Below are 18,394 nucleotides of genomic sequence, written 5' to 3'. Positions count from 1 at the left end.
GGGAGGGGTCCTTCCAACCCGAGTGTGGGGAGTCACAGAGTTAGAACTGGGGGGCCTTAGACTACACCCCCCAACACGTCCTTCTGCAGGGTGAGTGGAAGTGCAGCTGAACCAGCATACATAGGCAATTGCTCTTTGTCTGCATCAGAAGGGGTTTGGGCAAGGAAAAAAGAAATACTTGGAATTTGTCAATTTGTGATATTTTAAAACTTCAGATGAATTTGTCTTCTCCTGTTTGTAAACCATCAACAGAATCCCTAATCCTCTCTTGGCGTCTTTCTGGGTTTACCTTGAGGGTGGCCTGTGGTGGTTTGCTGAGCTCTCACCCTCCCCAGATGTGGACTAGGGCTGTGTCCCCCCCAAGGTGGACAGACCTCTGGCCGGCTCCACGTGCCCGACCCGGGGAGTGACCAGCATGCGGTTTCCTCCCGTTTGCTCTCTTGCAGCAGAGCCGCAGCATCGGGAACGCCCTGGAACCAATTCTGCCAACAGGTGACACGGGGCCTGCGGCCTGGTCTTCACTGGAGCGGCAGAGAGGCGCTGGGTCACAGACAGGCACTGAGCACAGGCCACCTGGCCCTGGCTCTGCCTTGAATTCACCAAGCCTGCAACCCCTGCTCCCAGGGAGGATGTACTGTGATAAGAGATGAAGTGCTCCCTAAAAGCGATGTTACAATCCGTAAAATCCATTCATTCCTCAAAATGAAAAACACTGTAAACTGTGCTTTCACACCCTTGCCAGTACAAACTACAGTTCCCAGAGATGAGACTTGGGTTTTTTATTGTTTTCATTTCCAAAAGCAAGATGACTCTTCTCTGCTAGCGAGGCCCGCGGTGCCAGTGGCTACGCCAGAGAAGGCACCTTCCCCGCCCGGAGGCGCACAGGGCCCACACCCTCACCCGCTCACACACGCGTGCACACACGTCCACACACCTGCGCAACTTTCACGGCCACGTGCGCACTCACCCTCGCGCATGCGCGTGTGCGCGCACGCAGGTGCGCTCTGTGACGTGGTGACGTCTGCAGGGCGCCGCCAGGGCTCTTGCTCCAGCACAGCGGAGCATCCTTCCGAGAACCTGGCGCCGGGACCCCCTCCCTTGTGTCACTTCGAAGGGGTGACGGGCGAGGCCCGGAGGGTTCCTCAAAGCAGAGCAGAGGGAGGAGGCGGCTGAGGGACGAACAGCGCCGGGCGGCCCCCTCCGCACACAGTAAGCGTCCCCGAGGCCCTTGTCCGCGCTGCGGACGCGCTCCCTCACCCCGCGGGGGCCGCGGCTACTCGTCCTCCTGCAGCTCCCGCAGCGCGGCCTGGAGGAGGCGCCGCAGCTTCGCGAGCACGCGGGGCGCCGCGCCCTGGGCCCTCGGGGCCGCGCACTCGAGCACCGCCGCCCGCAGCTGCCGCCGCAGCGGGGCCGAGACGGCGGGGCTGCCGCGGGGCGAGGAGAACCAGTGGCGGAGGATCTTGTCGCAGACGACCTGGGGGAGGGCGGGAGGGGGCGGTCAGCTCAGGCCCGGGGGCCTCCTGGAAGGGCCTTTCCTGGACCCTAACCCGCCCAGCGGGGAAAAGGCCACCCCGGGTGTGGTGGAAATGCCGAGGGGGAAGCTCCGGGTGACACTCAGAAAGGACTGAGGACACTGCAGCAGAAAGTCACAGGCGGGAGCTGCTGCGTAAGGAGTGGGCCCTGGGCAGGCCCAAGGCTGCCAGCCCCGCCGTCACCGCATCCCTGAGGGCGCACTTTCTTATCCATAGGTTGGTCACGGTGACAGTCATCGCCACCTGGCAGGGTTGTCCTGAGGGCCCCAGGACACGCTGGTGACGAGGGGTATGCAAACGTGATAGTACTTTGAGGCTCACTGAAAAAAAGGTATATTGGAAGGGAAAGGCTGCAGACTCTTTCTGAGGAGCCTTTGAGATGTTTTATTTTAGGAGAAATAAAAATTAAGCCACTATCTCACAGCCTTTAGTTCTCCTTGGGTATGAAATTCACTGAGGCTGAAGATCTCTTTAAATTCTCCATTTAAACACACTGTCTGTTTTACAGCCGTCATGGTTTCCTCCCTGTTGGATGGAGCGCTGCATAATTAATATTCTGCTCCATTTTTCTATGTCACACTTTATATTAGACTCAGTTAACAAATGCCTCAATTTTATAGAGCTACTGTTTCTATAATTTTGACTTGTGTTTCCCAACCTCTGCAAGACTGAGGATTCTGTTTAAAAACAAATTATCTTATTTCTCTTTTGAGTTGATAATACATTTTCAGGGGCAAACATGGAAAATGTCCCAAAAGATAGGCTGTAAGTCTCCATCCCACTCCTCATAACCAGACACTCGGCTCCTGGCTCTGAGAGGCAACCACTCCCTTGAATGTCCTTCTGGAGAGTCTATAAATATACATGAATTTCCTTTTTCTTTTACTTTACATGGATGGGAGTATATTGCACACACTGTTCTGTAGCTTCCGTTCCCGTTTAATGAAATATAAGGGAGAGCCTTCCAAATCAGTCCTTATAAGGATATTCCATTTGTTTTAATGGCTGTACCTCAAATGCATATCATAAATTATTTAGCTAGTTCCCTATTGGTGGAAATTTAGGTTGTTCACTAACTTTTGCTATTATGAAAAATGCTTCAGTACATACCTTGCAGATATCTTTTTCATTTTGCATATTACTAAATTTCTGGGCCAAGGGGTATGCATATTTTTTGTTTTGATAGATATTGCCAGATTCACCCCATAAAAGTTGTACCGAGTTACACTCTCATAGCAGCGTATGACAAGAATGCCCTCAACAACACGTGTCGTCTTTCTTTTTTGTTAACTGATGAATGAAAATGGTTTAATTTGTATTGCTCTTCGTATCAGTCAGGTTGAAAGTATCTGTGCTTCCTTTCCAGTGAGTGGTCAAGGTGATGTTCTTTGCCCACATTTCCATCAGATTGTTAACTTTTTTCATATTGATATGTAAATGCTCTTTATATATTAAGGACATCAACCCCCTGCTTAGATTGGTTTCCTGGGGGGCAGACTGTAAGGTGGAGGTTTGCATGCAGGGATTTATTGAGGGGCATTCTTAGGAACCATCTTTCCATGGAACTAAGGGAGAAGGAAAACTTCTGGTACTGGAATGGCCTACAGAGTTTTCCTTATAGAGGCCAGAGGGCTGGGCTTTGCATTTCCCCCCTCCCCACTGACCAATCACTAGACGCTGCCCCTGGGATGTGGGGTTACCGTGAGCCAAGGACGATGCTGGGGGATGCCGTGAGTCTCAGCAGCTCTGAGTCTCAGACAAGATAAGGGCTGTCTCTGTCCTCTATGCTCCTCGTCTGTAAGAGCAGTTGCAAATATTTTGCCAATTTTCTCATTTAACCTTTAAATTTGCTCATATTTTTTGTAACTTTGTTTTGTTTTTGCCATGTGGATTTTTTAAAAAATTGTTAAATGTGTCAGTTGTTCCTCTTATAGCCTCTGAACTTTGTTCTGTACTCAGAAAGGCCTTCCGAACTCTAGGGTAGTACTTTAAATTCTCCCAGTTTTTTTCTGGAACATTCAGGATTCCATTTTTTAGGTGTAAGTATTTGAGCCATCTGAAGTTTAGTTTGATACATGGAGTGGACCAGGAGTTAATGTGATCATTGTTGTTCCTGAATACCCACTTTACCAGCATCACTCACTGTATAACCCAGCTTCCCTCTCACTGGCCTGAGAGGCTGCCTTTATAACATACTGAATACCCATATGTCATTAGGTATACTTCTGCAATTTTTAAAAATTCTATTCCTTTGATCTGTCAATCAACTGATGCAGGGCAGGGATTTTTTTTTTTTTTTGAGTAAAAGTGTAAGTTAGAAAAGTAATACATACCACCGTAGAAAATTTATAAAATATAGGGCAAAAGGAAGAAAATAAAAATTATCTGTAATCCTATCATCCGTAAGTAATTGCTTTTGACGTTTTCATATCTTTCCCAATCACGTACTACTTAAGGAAAATGAGATCATGGGTAAATACTGATTTGTAACCTGCATTTTTTCGCTTAATGAATGCTTCATATTTTCTCATATCCTTAAAGGAAGCGAAATTTCGTTTCTAGGTCTTTATTCAAAGGCAATAATCAGAAAAGGTCCACAAATGAAATTGCTCAGCTAAAGAGAGTATTTCCAACAGTCATGCACCCTCCAGAGGGATGTAGAATTTTACAATCACGTTAACAATACAGACTCTTACCTCGATTTCTCTGAAGCCTCACCTGTTAATTAATAGCATTTTAACAACTATTCCCAATAGTTAAAGGTAAAAAATTATTATCGCTGGGTTTTAACTTGCATGTCTTTGAATAGTAAGATTAAATATTTTCCAGGTTCTCTGTCCGTCTGCACTTCAGCTCCCGTGTATCTGTCATATGTTCTTCTCTTGCCAGTTTTGTGTGTGTGTACCTCTCACCGCTTAGCGGCTCTGTAAGAGCCGTTTATATATTAAGGATACAACCCTAGTCTCCAATTATGCTGCAGAGGGCAGGTGTTAGTGTTTCCACTTTGTGGTTTGAGGTCACAGGGTGGTTGATGCTCTAGTGAAAGCATATTGTTCCCACATCTGGAGAAGAACGATTGCGCTGCAGACCCACAGAGGGTGTGAGTCCACGTTAAGTTGTAGAGGCTGCCGAGCCAGGGCCTTGTTCGGCCTGGTCCAGGACCGCCAGGTTAACTACACAACTGTCCAGGTCTCCCCAGGTCAGTCCTCTGTGCCGGCGTGACTCAGCCTCAGGCTCTGGCCCCATCACCAGGTGTGCACCGGGGTTATATTGGCCTTATGGGCTGGAGGATTGTACACAGACTCCACAGACTGTGGTGGAGGTGAGACTGCGGAGTGGACCGGCTAGGAGAATGGAACACTAGGAAGGCTGAAGCTAGAGCACAGATCAGCGGTGGTGGAGGTGCGCCCAGCTTCTCTGCTATGACCTCTTCCTGGTTGTGGTCAACACCTGTGAGCCCAGCTCATCCACACCCACCTGAGGGCCTGGAGTGAGGGCCGGGAGCAGACAGCGTCTGCCGGAAGAGGGGAGATGTCTTCCCAGTGCAGGGTTCTCCAGCCCCACATCTGGGTCTCCCTCACTCTAGACTGGATCCTAGAGCTGGAAGCCAGGATGGGTTCCTACTTATCACTAGTCTCCTGGATGTGGGACCCATGCACTTTCTCCTTCTATTAACCACCTGCTGGCCTAACCCCTTGCCTGTCGGATCTGTGGTGTCACCCACCCTCTCTGGTTTGGCCAGTTTTCAGGACTGCTTTGCCCTTTTTCTAGATTTATCCTTGGTGAATCAGTCTCTGGGTGCTCATTCTGGGTGTGTGTGTGTGTGTGTGTGTGTGTGTGTGTAGATGTAGAAACTAGACCTAGAGAGAAGGGCTACCCAAGTCCCTATGGCTCTGGGGGACCCAGTAAAGGCTGTGCTGGGAGCACCATCCATTAGCCCCATGGGGTCACTTGGCCGACAACCTCCGGGGTAGACGACTAAGAACAAATGATCCCCGTCTCCCACCATCCCTGCCCTTACTGGACACATCGAGCCCAGGTGACACGGCAAGGGTGATGACCTTCAGCTACATCACCGGGATGTCACAGTGTGGCAGGCAGAGGCACCCAGAGAGAACAGGGTCCCCCCCGAGAGAGGACAGGGTCCCCCCCCGCAGAGAGGATAGGGTCCCCCCCGCAGAGAGGACAGGGTCCCCCCCCCCCCGAGAGGACAGCAGCATTGCTCACCTGCAGGTTGCTGTTGGTTCTCTGGGCTCCACACCTGTGCACTCGCAAATCACACTTTGAAAAACAGTCAAAGAAATTGCAGTCTTCATCTCCCGTGCAGTTCTGCTCAAGAATTTCCCTCATTTTAGGTTCAAAAAAGGCCATGTCCACGTCAATAGCCACCACCTGTAATTGAAACAGCACACACCTCTCAAGAGGACCCCCAAGGCCACAGCACAGAGGGAGCCCTGCAGTATCACCCCACCCCTGTTCCCCTTTGCAGGTGCAAGTGTCACAGACTTCAGGGGTCACAGAAATCTACCAGCAGGGAAGAGGGGCCAGGTTGTGCTGGGGGCATGCAAGCCACCGGCATAGATGGTATGGCAAGGCTTTAACTGCAAAAAGGACCTTTGTGGTCGCCAGTGAAAGCCTAGAATGTGGAACTAGTATCACTTTTCATCTTTAAAAGTTTTCTCAGATTTAAATTTGAATCTCTGAAATATCTTTAAAATGAATTGGTTTCCCCTTCTGTTGCTTTATCACTTTGGTTTCTGACATTCAAGGCTCAGGAACACAAAAGCTGTGAGACACAGATAATCTATCCCTATGAATATAAGCAACAAAAGAAAACTATATTCAAGGGACAGGTGGAGGGTGTGATGGTGAGAGTGGGGTGGGCAGTACGTAGGTCGTCTATTTATGCTGTCTGTTACCTGAGGTGACTGGTTTCCAGCTGTGGGGAGCTGGGGGAGTGCAGGGAGTGGCAAAGCCAAAGTTCTTAAATTAGGGTCGATACATATGGACCCTGGTCCAGCAGCATCAAAAACTAAGTCCCACTACCAGCATGAAAATGTGATGAGCCCCTGGAATTTCAGATTTATCTTCCTAGCGTCAACCCAAATAGACTTCAAAACCAGAAAAAGAATAATGTCTAAATTATGCAGATGTTCCTCCACCACCTGAAGTAAAAAAAAAAAAAAAAGATGAGCTCAAACCTGAGAAAACCTGGACTCTGCCCAAATCAAGCAGTGTATAGCTTCAAGGTATTAAAGAGCTATTAGAAGGCTCGATGAGGTTAATGGAGTCTGTGGCATTTCACAAGCCTTCACAGATCAACCTCAAAATATCAGCCTTCTCCCTTTGGTAGCGTCTCAAAAAAGTGTTCATTTACATCTCAGTTCTCTGCAAAGTCAGGAGGCACATTCCCAGGTTGTTGTTTCTGTTTTTTCCTTCAAGATTGATGCCAGAATGCAGTAAAGCTTCTTGGGGATTATTCAGTAAAACAGAGGAGGGAAAAATACTTTATTTCAAAATATGTGGAGAATAATGAAAATAAAGAACAGGGAACTCTTCCCTATTTAACAGCCTTGTCTAATTACTAATCCAGGCTCTGCAAACAGAAATTATCATTTTAATCAATTTTTCCTATCTTATTATTCAGACAAAAGAAATAGCTCATTTCATTACTTATACTGGTTAATACACTAGAAATATATGAGGCTGTGCTAATGAGTCTGTTGTCTTTCATAATTTATTTGGGGGGCTACAAGACACTTCTTTTGATAGTTCCTGGCCATCTCCCCAGCTTCCCCTGGGCCCCTGGTGGAATTTCAGCTCCCTGTTACTTCTGTCTTCTGGCTCTGATTGTTCCCTGTTCATCTCCCAGGAAGAGCCAGGTTTATTTTTTAATTTTAGTGTGTGCTGTAGAATGGATTACAGCTCCTGGAAGCGTAATTCCATGCACCTAAAATAAGAACAGGACCAAAATGAACAGAAAAACCTGCCTGAGCTTTCTTAGATAACATCGGGAGAATCATAAAATTTTTCCTGCACAAAATTACCTAACTTGCATCATTTTCAGACATCGGCCTAGAACGGATTGACGAGGATTATTTTGTTCTCCACTGAAAAGTGTGCCTCTAGAGCAGGAAACGTCATCTGTTTGAAAAGAGCACTTTCTGGCAACAGTTTGGGAGCAAGAAGTAAAGATGTTTTCCTAGTTCTTTTGCAACCGCTGGACAGATTCTCAAGACCCGCAAGGGGGGACCCGAGAAAGTGAATGACTGCGAATCATCAATTCTTAACACGTTACCTGAAGGACAGCGCTCCTTCCCCACTGCAACACGGACCAAAGGGGGAACCCTCCTGCTGGTCCGTCGGTTCGCTAGTTCTCACACTGAGTGTGCATCAGAATCACCGGGAGGGCTTGCTTTTAAAACACAGAGGGCCGCATCCCACCCCGGAGCCCCGGGCCTCCTGCTGCTGCTTCTCCACCTCGGTCCGTTCTTTGTAGGCCTGCACTGCCTGGAGTGGGACATAAAATTCACCTGCCTTCTGCAGAGCCTGCAGAGGCTGACGTGTCCACCCAGGCAGGATTCTCCCTTGTGTAAGGCACCAAAACGCCAGTTGTCCCTCTAGAAGTCTTACCCACAGAAGGGAAACTAGAACATCTCCAGAGGAAAGTATTAGAAAAAGTTGCCCATCATCCTAGAGCATGGACACCTTGAAAACAGTGTCCCCCTACTGAGCCTTTGTACAAAAGCCCCCAAAGGCCGTCCTCTCTCCTCATCCTCCGAGGCTCCTTGTCTCCTGAAGACTGTTTTCTGCACAATTTGCTTGCTTTCAAAACGCGATGTCGCTTTGGAGAAAACAGAGCAGCCCTTAAGGACGACAGACCACGCCTCCCGCTGCGAGCGGCCGTCCTCCCAGTTCGGCACCGGGCAGGCGCCTCTGTTCTTTAAATTCTCTCATTCCCACTCGGAAGGTTTGGCAGGTCGGAGTTGTCCTGGCTAGAAGGTTGCATAACGCTGCAGGGTCTCCCCCGATTTCAGAAACCCCCTGGTTTAGGACCACCCGGACCCAAGTCTGCCCTCCACGGGCGAAACACACGCCGCAGCCACTCACCGTGAAGTCGCTCCTGATGGCAAAGTTCTCGGGCTTGACGTCGCAGAGGTGCAGGCGGTGCGAGAAGTCGTGCTCGAAGTGGCGGACCATGTCCAGGAAGCTGAGCGCCACGCCGCTGAGCGCGCGCGCCTGGGCCCGGCCGCCTCGGGCCGCGCCGTCCAGGGGGAAGAGGGCCCGGAGGCGGGGGCTGCCCGCGGCCAGGTGCTCCACGGCGTAGAAGTGGCCGCAGGAGCCCAGCACGGGCGGCGCGTGCGGGCTGCGGCCCCGCAGCAGGCTGAGCAGGACGAACTCCTCCTGCTGCAGCAGCGCCCACAGGCTGGCCAGCTGACCCCGCAGCCGGGGCCCCCGCCGCCCCAGGCCCAGCCGCCCCAGGCCGCCCTCGGCCAGCTCCAGGCCCAGCGCGCTCTTGACCTCCCCGGCCGCCAGCAGGAGGAGCTCTGCCTCCGGGAAGCCTTGGCCGCCGGCCTCGGGCTGGCCTTCCAGGAGGCCGAACGGCGGGAAGCTGGAGAAGGCTTCCTCCTTGGACTTGAGGACCACGGGCCGGCCGCGCCAGTCAGCCTGCAGCACCTTCTTGCCCCGCTCGTAGTACAGGCAGCGCCGGTACTGTAGCTGCCCCGCCACGCACAGGTCCTCGCACAGGTCTCCACCGAGCGCGCCGCCCCGGTAGTCCTGGCACTGGAAGGAAGGGGACAGTCGGTTACACCGCGGAGGGGCAGCGAATAGACACAAGGCTGGTCCCCGCACCCAGCACGCTCCTAACAGCTGTGCAGACCATCTTCACCAGAGTGAACCACGAGGCTACTCGGGTCAGAGAGGAATTATGAAGTCAAAGGTTTGAGAGCTTCCCTGCTGGCGCAGTGCTTAAGTGTCCGCCTGCCAACGCAGGGGACACGGGTTCGAGCCCTGGTCCGGGAAGATCCCACATGCCGCGGAGCAACTAAGCCCGTGCGCCACAACTACCAAGCCTGCACTCTAGAGTCCGCGAGCCACAACTACTGAAGCCCGTGAGCCGCAACTACTGAAGTCCGTGTGCCACAACTACTGAGCCCGCTTGCTGCAACTAGAGAAAGCCCGTGTGCAGCAATGAAGACCCAACGCACTCAAATTAAATAAATAAATACAAGTTTAAAAAAAAAAAAAAAAAGACTTGAAAGAGCGCCTCAAGTTTGTTCTCCATCAGGCCCAGGCCCAGGTCTTAGGAAGCAGGTCTCTGCCCTCCCCCACTTCCAGCTGAGGTGGGTGATGCTGGCAAAGGCCTTTGGCAGCTGCGTTCAGTTTCCTTGATTGTCAGCGAAAGGGCTGGGCCAGGCCCGTGGTTCCCAACTCTTGGCCTCACGTCAGGGTCACCCAGAGAGCTTTCAACCCCCGGTCAAGTACAGGTCAGCCAGACCTCGGGAGGTGGGTCCCCAGCGACCCCAGGAATGGCCCTTCCTCTAGAACCTTTCCTTGCACCCATTGTGGTCGCCGGGAAGTGGTATGGCTATAAGGCCAGCAGGCTCTGGGGGACTGCGGGGTCTGGAGAGCCCACTGCAGGAAACAGGAGGCAGGAGAGGCCTCGTGGCTGGCAGGGCAGGCACCGGGCACCTGCGGAAGAAGAGCCCTGCAGGGTAAATTCCAGAAGCGGGGGGTGTTCGGTTCCTGGGGGTGGTGAGGAAGGCACTCAGGGACCCTGAAATGGGGAACTTCTCCTAAACGTCAGACTCTTAGGCCCTCCTGCCACATGGGGGACCTGGTGACCCCACCACGACACTGCAAGCATCCGTGCTAAGAATACAGTCCAGCCAGGCCCTGCCCTTCAGACCTGCTAGAGGGGGAGCAGGAGATGCCAGTGTGAAACCGATTGAAAGGGAGGATTATTATTCTGTTCTCTTTCTTTTTTATCTCTTTCAGGAAACCTAAACCTCTGGACCCACGTTTATTAGGGGTTGAGCCTATTTCCTGACTCTACCTGTTTCCCCCCAGATGCATCTTCCTCCCACGTGGGCAAAGGCAGGTCAGGTATGTAATTATATGCTGGCCAGACTCTCTGGTGGTTCTGTGCTGCTTGGCTTTATTAACCCCAAGTAGGTTATATACAGCTCCTTCAGTCGGAAAATACACCTCCAATGCTTGGATATGTGAATAATCCCCAAATCCAAAAAGCTCTGAAAACCACAAGGTTTTCCATGACTCATTCACCCTCATGGAGTGGCAAATCCGACTGAAAAGATGAGAGCCTATTTATGGTCTGAATGTATTTGACCTGTGGCTTTGCATATACTTTGCTGCAGAGTTGTTCATCAGCTGGATTTGTCTGATTACTGGTGCTGCCTCACAGGCGAAATAGAAGGTATATATATATATATGCTGCACATTATCTAACACCCAAAACAGTGTGAATTCTGAAACAGGCCTGGCCACAGAGCATTGGATAAGGGATTGTGGATCTTTATAAGTACTCTCAGTGACTTGTTGAAAGCATATAACCAAAACGCTTATTAAAAAGATACACTGGGCTTCCCTGGTGGCACAGTGGTTGAGAGTCCGCCTGCCGATGCAGGGGACGCGGGTTCGTGCCCTGGTCCGGGAAGATCCCACATGCCGCGGAGCGGCTGGGCCCGTGAGCCATGGCCGCTGAGCCTGCGCGTCTGGAGCCTGTGCTTCACAACGGGAGAGGCCACGACAGTGAGAGGCCTGCGTACCGCAAAAAAAAAAAAAAAAAAAAAAAAAGATATACTCCCTGTTCTTAAAACAAGTATCTGGAGTTCAGGGACCGTTTCAGGCAGTAACTGGACAACAGCCCAAAAGGACCAAGACAAGCCATCAGACCTGACCCCCAGCTTCCTGCTGAGGGGCTCCCACAAGCTGCTTCTCCTTTGCCGCGTTAGATCTCGGCACCGCGCCGTATTGGGTGGTGGGGATGTCACGCTTGCCAAACCCAAAGATGCACGCGATGGTCCCAATCCTGGAATCTGGGAGTGCACCCTGTTTGCCTGGGGCTGGCTTTTTGTCTTTGGAAAACAGACAACCATAATGCAGCTGTATTGATAAACACCCATGAAACTGTTTTAAATACACTTGATGCTGTGTACATCTTGCAATTTAACTTAACACCATTTTGGTCAAATGCCATCCTTTTACTTTTCATCCTGGTACCTCTTTCCAAGGCGTGGGGTCATAAGAGGAGCATCAAAGGATCAGGACGCTCTGAGTGACTCTCTCTGCTTGGAATTGCTTCCATATCACGGTGCCTCGGAAGAGAGTATCAGCTGATTCTGGTTCCTCTGAGACCTTTCAGGGTAATCTTAGAGGTAAGGTGGGAATGCAAGGTTTAAATGATTGAGACTCCCAAGAGTAAAAAAAGGTGTGAGTGACGGAAGTAATGTGGGCTGTTCATTTTACTTGCTGCAGCTTTGTCCTATCTTATCTGGTATTTACAGAGTTTCACATCTCTGTAACAAGCCTGACAAGAAAAGGCAACATTTCTTTCTTTCTTTTTTTTTATAAATTTATTTATTTTTGGCTGTGTTGGGTCTTTGTTGCTGCGCGCCGGCTTTCTCTAGTTGCGGCGAATGGGGGCTACTCTTCGTGGCAGTGCACGGGCTTCTCATTGCAGTGGCTTCTCTTGCTGCGGAGCACGGGCTCTAGGCACTCGGGCTTCAGTGGTTGTGGCTCGCGGGCTGTAGAGCGCAGGCTCAGTAGTTGTGGCGCACGGGCTTAGTTGCTCCGTGACATGTGGGATCTTCCTGGACCAGGGCTCGAACCCGTGTCCCCTGCACTGGCAGGCGGATTCTTAACCACTGCGCCACCAGGGAAGCCCAACATTTATTTCTTGATTGCCTTATAAAGCCCCTAAGCCCTTTGAGTATATCCAAAATGGTTTAATTCAAGTCCATAATCCTTTTTAGAGTGTCATCAAATTTGTAGTTTAATCAAAGGTGTTTTTGTATGAAGGACAGAACAGAACTGGAACAGAAAGAAAAGCAAATGACACAATCGAGTTTGGAAGGAGGAGGTGGGCCCTGAGCTGAGAGCTTCAGAACCCTGCTGTGCTAGTCCGAGGGGAGAGGCATGGGGAGGGCGAGATAGGGGCATGGGCCCTGGCTGGGCCACTGCCCCAGAGCGGGGAGTGCCGAGGGTGTCAGCTGTGACTGCCCAGGGCCTTCACTCTCCTCATCTGGAACTGCGGCCGAAATTGTCACCGGCCATGAGAGACACCTGTGGGCCCAGAAGCCCACTCCACACCCTGGGGGCGGGGAGTGGCCGTGGGCAAGCTGCCTCAGGCGCACCCAGCCACCTTCCAGCCAGCAGTGCTGTGTGTGAGCTGAGCCACGATCCAGCTACAGGTGCCGGGCTCAGGCTCAGGCATCACAGAGCGAGGTGGCTGCCTTTCAGACTCCTCAAATGACAGGGGAGTGTAAGCAAGAAAGGCACATGGCTAGGCTTGGCTTTGGGGCCAGCTGGGTTTGCCTCTGGGCTCAGCCTCTTGCTGGCCTGTGGCTCGTTTCCAAGTCTGTAACATGGGATGATGACACTGTGTCGTGGGAGACCTGTAACGGTCAACCAGGGTCATGGGTGCAGAGGACCTGGTGGTCTCTGAATTCTAGTTCCCTCCAGCCCTGGTCATTAGAAGGCAGGGGGCTGGGGAGGCTTCTTCCTGGAGAGATGCACCCGAGCTCAGTTTTGAAAGATGAATTGCGAGTCTGCCTGGTGGACCAGGAGGGAGAGGGCAGGGAATGACCTGCTGAGGAACCCACAGATGCGAAGTCGCTCGAGTGTTCAGAGAACCAGACAGTTCAGGGGAGCACAGGGCAGGGTTAGAGCAAGTGCCGTGCGTCAGGGACTGGGCGTCCTGCCAGAAACGCCACTTGCTCTGTCTCCACCTGACAGAATGCTGCCCGCTGCAAGCGTCGGACCCACCTTCCCTGGGAGGCCGCCCCACCTGCCAGTGGGAATTCTTGTCTCCTCTGCCCCAGGTTCCATTAAATAACCCCCGTGAGCCTCCGTACCATCCCCTGCCCCCGCTGGCTCCCCACAGCATGGTGTTTTCTATGAAACTGTACCGCGTCGATGAAATCGAATTCAAATCGAACCCATACGAGATTTGCCCCTGCAAATTTAGAAGGCAGTTCCAAACAGGGGTTGCAAGGAAATCTGGCATATAGTCTGCTGACTTTGGAGGGGAACGTTACCTTTGGCTGTTTTTCTGAAGGTCAGCATGTTCAGGTATAGGCATGCCTCCAGATGGCTGGCAGCTTGTAGGGAAGCTGCCGATCAGGAAGGGTGGGCAGTGGGGCTGGGCGCCCAGAGCCCTGCCGGGCCACCAGCTACTGGAGGTGTTGTCCTAGGTTTCTGACCTAACTTTCCGTGCCCCGGCTACCTCGTTTGTCACGGGAGATCGCAAGCGTAGTTAGTGCAGAGCTGTTCTTTGTCGTCACCCTTTGTGATGAAGCCTTTTTGGCACATCAGTCCCTGCTCTTCTGATACAGAATGTAAAACTCATCCACTGTGGCTCTTCTGGTTACCAGATTTCCAGTGAGTTCTGTAGGATCTTTTCGTATGCCTGTGCTTGCTAAACTCAGAGAAAGACTTGGCTCGGCTTTTAAAAACCAGTAAATTTACAGATTACAAGTTTACAAGCTAGTTAAGCAGTGTCATCGTGTTAGAGACAAGAGTGAAATTATCTTATTAGCAGCATGTCCTATTGAGGTAGCTAATTTTTTAAAACTCAATAGAAGTAATGTACTTTTAACTCCATTTTAAAAAAAATCACTTTCCTCTGGATATGAGGAGGCCCTGACTGCCATCTTGAACAGGTACATTTCTGTACCCAAATGTGTGTGCACACAAAATCCACAGGTATCAGATTTTAAGATAAGCTGGGAAAAAAACCAAGTTAATAAAGTCTCATTATAGTTAACTGGCATTTTTAAAAAATTAATGAAACTCACAGCGAATTCATATTTCTTATAGGTTGTGTGCAAACGCACACTCCCAGCAGCCCCAGTTCTTGTAGAAAGCGTTCTCAGTGGTGGTTACTTAGAACCTCCCTCTCTGGCTTGTGTCTCGGTTCTCAGGCAAAAACAAAACCTGTCCTCTCTAGTCTGGGAAACCGGTGACAGGGTCTCAGAGGTCATGCCCAAGGGCTGGGTTTTCTTTTGTGTGTTTGTTTTTGTTTTTAAGGAGAATTAAGTTCCTATGTGGTTAGCAGCCCTCATATCTCACGATGGAATTCCTTCATGGAGCAGTTAACGCTGTGCGTTGCAGAACCTCAGAGCAATTAGCCGGGCCACTCTGCAAGCCTTCTCGACCCCTGGACAGCTTAGAAGATAGAGATTACAAACGTGGCCAAATCACTCAGGAAAGCAGAGTCATTCCCTGCTATAAAATCTCTCTGGGTATGTGCCCTGGATGCTGTAGTCCCACTGGGGCCTTGGGTTTCTATCAGAGCAAAGAAAGATAAGCCTGCCCTGTTAAAAAGAAATCCCAGATGTAGGCAACCAAGTTAAGTCACGTCAAGACCTAACCACCCGGAAGGGACTTAAACCTTCTGAATAACAGAGAGTCTGTGGGAATCATTTTGAGATGCTTTGAAAGTGATGTGCTATGGCAGGGTTAAGTATGCCCAGTTGTTAGTTACTTGTGGTTTTCAGTATTGGAGGAGCCAGTTCTGTCACGGGATCTCTACTGTCAGAGTCACATCCTGGCTCCACGACACAGTAACCGTGTGAATCGGGACAAGTTACTTCACCTCTCTGGGGCTCGGTTTCGCCATCTGTGAAATGGGAGGAGTAAAAGTACGTACCCCGCAGAGGCTGAGATTAAATGAATTAATACGTGTAAAACTACTTAGCACAGAGCCTGCCCCGAGTGAGCCTCAGCGGGCACCCGCAGCATACGTCCCTGCCGCCCTGGGAGGCGCTCTGCCTGCAGAACCGGAAGCCGGGCCTGTGAACGGTCAGACCCAACGCTAGTCAGTCTGGCACAGCCTGCTGACACGGTTCCCTGGGAAAGTGGGGCTCTGGAAACCTCACAGAGATGTCTTGATTACGGGGTGAGCTGAAAAGCCGCAGGAAAAAGGAGGGCTGCCGTCTGCCCAGAAAATTCTGAAGCTGGAAGACCTGGGCTCGACTCTGGAACCAATCCAGTTGGCTCTTCCAACACTCTCTCTTGAGACTGGAGTGTGCTGGGCCCCCTCCAGAGGTGGGGTGAGGCTCGGGGGGGCCCCAGCACCCATGACTCCCCGCTCCTAACCAGCCCCTCAGCTTCATCCTCAGATTCTCCACCTGCCTGGCGTGAGGGCCCGGGAACGTGCTCAGAGGTTCACAACTCCCTTGGCTTTGCCCAAGGGAAAGGGGTTCCCTCTGGCTCAGCTGTGGCTATTCCTTTGGTGCTCTGGGATTCAGGGTGAAAGCTAATGAGAGTCTGGAGGCCAGTCAGAAAAATAACAGCCAGTTTTATTATTAAGGATAAAAGCCAGGCAGAATGAATTGAAAGGACCGGCGGAGCTGAGAGACAGAGGCTCGATTCAGTCCTGGGAGGCCACAGTGCCACAATGCCAGCCTCTGCGTGGCCGCCAGGGCCCGGCAGAGTCTAGGATGTGGAGACTGGGGTCCTATTCAAACCTCAGTCTAGTTCACAGTGTCCTGGGTGAAAGGGAGCCACGGTGCTGTGTGGGGTTCCCGCCAGCAAATCCAGAACGGAGAGGGTAGAAAGGGAAAGTCAGGTCCTGAGCAGAGCGTGAGAAATGGCGGCCTCAAAGGGGGCCTCCAAATGATGCTCCCCACAAAATCAGGTCATTGAGAACCGGTCAGGTGAACTTCAGGCAGACAGACAGACATGGTATTTCAGATTGTTCTTTTGGCAACAGAAAAGATTGGCTGCCACAGGAGGTATGTTGGTTCAGCCTCCAAACAGAATTGGTTTTAATTTATGAGCTGGAATGCCGGGAAAGTTATGATGAGCAATGACTTAAGTTATACTAGGCTATTTAATTTCCATTAGGCCTTCTCTCACTTAACCAAAGGTAAAGAAATGAAAAAATAGTGTTTGTTTTTTATTTTAATCTAAAAGACTATTATATTATTTTTGGTACATGGATAGTCATCCTGGCCAAGCTATTCATTTTATACTATAATTAGTCAATCAGTCTCCCCAAAACAGAGGGAAAAAAGTCTTTATCAGTGAAAGGAATTTTTAGAGGAGTTATTGAGGAAAATCAATGAGCTCTTGTAACTTAAAAAAAGACTTGATAGAACGTCAGTGTAACAATGAACAGATAAATGGATAGATTATTGATAGATAGGATGGAGGGAATCGATGTGTATCTCACCAACGTTATGATCAATTCATGAGGACACGTCAGACTCAATTAGGGAAAATGATTTGGTCTAGCTTGTCCATTTCACCTCATTCCTTTAGTTTTTCCAATCTCACTTAAAAAAAATCATTTACTTGAAAGTCTTTATGCTACCACGTTTTGAAAACCTACAATCTCAGAAGGCTCACCCAGATGTAAGCAGTTGGACTGAAAACTTCCCATGAGTTTCTTGAAGATCTCTTAGAAAATAGATCATTTTTCACATCACATACTGAGATGGTCAGTATTTTAGGAAGTGAATAATCACTCAATCAATGTAACAATAGTTGCCGTTACCTTCACCTTGGCCTTCCTTTTAGGGATTCCTGCCTTTATCCAAGTCTCCTGATGCGCCTCATCTTCCGAACCAAACAGAGAGACCAAAGAGCAGCCGGCGTTCGGAATCAACTAATGCGCCTCTGGGGCCCAGAGCGCGCAGCAGCAGCCTGCAAGCCCAGGCGTTTCTTTCTCTCCCTAATTGCCGGGCTCAGCTATGGAGCCCCCAGGCCCTCCCCTGTCCGGAGACCCCGCTCGGACCCCAGGGTCCGACCGCCTCCCTCGCGCTCCGCTCGCCTGAACGCGCTCTGTCTTGGGTCCCGCAGACCGCGCCGGGGAGAGCCGCGGCTCTGGGGCGCAGCGAGGCGGGGGCCCTACGAGCCGTCTGCATGGGGCTCGGCGAGGTGCAGCCCAGGCTGGACTCGCCGAACAGCGGCTGAGCTACCGAACGGCGAGTCCAGGGGCAGGGGCGTGGTCTCCCCGACCCGAGCCCTCAGCGGCCCGCGCCCCGAGCCCCGCTGTCCGAGTCGGGAGGCTGGGAACAGACCCGAACACTTGCTTTAGGAGGGCGGGCTGGGGGCGGCGGGAGAGCAGTCGGGCAGGAAGACTCTCTTGGGACAAAGGACCAATTTGGGCGAAACGGGGGGAGACATCCCCGTCCGCGCACGGAGGACTCCCAGGATGGAGACCGCATCCCACGCACCGTGTCCAGGCCCCCTCCCCTCGGTCCACGGCCGTGCCCAAGTCCCCGGCTCCCGGGGCCCGCGGAGGGTGTCCCAGCCCTGCCCCCGGGGCGCGCGGCGCGGGGCAGTGCGGCGGCGGCGGCGGCACCTACCAGCGCGGCCAGGATGCGCCGGCTCTTCTCGTCGGTGCAGCGCTCGGAGAGGACGCCCGGGTGCGCGCGGAGCAGCAGCGCGGCCGCCAGCACCCAACCCGCGGTCCACGCGATGCAGACCAGCAGCGCGCCCCGCCCGCACCACCCGGGCCGGCCCCGCGAGCCCGCCGCCCGCGCCCGCGCCATGGCCCACCCGCCCCGCGCCCAGCGCCCCGCGCCCCGTGCTCGCGTCTGGGCTCGGCGGCCCGGCGGGGGAGGGGCGCGGGGGAGAGGCAGAGCGGGCGGAGGGGAGGGGGCGCGGGG

The 18,394-nt window shown here is 51.9% G+C and overlaps 1 protein-coding gene across 1 annotated transcript; it reads right to left on the bottom strand.

The window, feature by feature from the left end:
• Window positions 1–775: 775 nt before the first annotated feature.
• Window positions 776–18,277, bottom strand: DIPK1C (divergent protein kinase domain 1C). Its single transcript, XM_029227962.1, has 4 exons — window positions 18,092–18,277; window positions 8,643–9,317; window positions 5,760–5,924; window positions 776–1,474 (listed from the first exon to the last, which is right to left on the bottom strand). The coding sequence occupies exons 1-4, from the start codon at window positions 18,275–18,277 to the stop codon at window positions 1,274–1,276; spliced, it is 1,227 nt and encodes a 408-aa protein (XP_029083795.1). The 3' UTR covers window positions 776–1,273.
• Window positions 18,278–18,394: the final 117 nt, after the last annotated feature.

Source organism: Monodon monoceros, unplaced genomic scaffold (assembly GCF_005190385.1).
Source record: "Monodon monoceros isolate NGI ecotype Baffin Bay Population unplaced genomic scaffold, NGI_Narwhal_1 Super_Scaffold_1, whole genome shotgun sequence".
Classification (NCBI taxonomy): domain Eukaryota; kingdom Metazoa; phylum Chordata; class Mammalia; order Artiodactyla; family Monodontidae; genus Monodon; species Monodon monoceros.
The sequence above is the reverse complement of the archived record's forward strand: the minus strand, read 5'-3'. Positions and strand labels throughout refer to the sequence as shown.

Bases quoted from the DNA above. Each gene is read 5' to 3' on its own strand.
- DIPK1C (XM_029227962.1), bottom strand. From the start codon at position 18,277: ATGGCGCGGGCGCGGGCGGCGGGCTCGCGGGGCCGGCCCGGGTGGTGC. The intron at 5,925-8,642 runs GTGAGTGGCTGC...TTTCAATTACAG, and splicing joins CCATCAGGAGCGACTTCACG to GTGGTGGCTATTGACGTGGA. The intron at 1,475-5,759 runs GTGAGCAATGCT...GCCCTCCCCCAG, and splicing joins GAACCAACAGCAACCTGCAG to GTCGTCTGCGACAAGATCCT.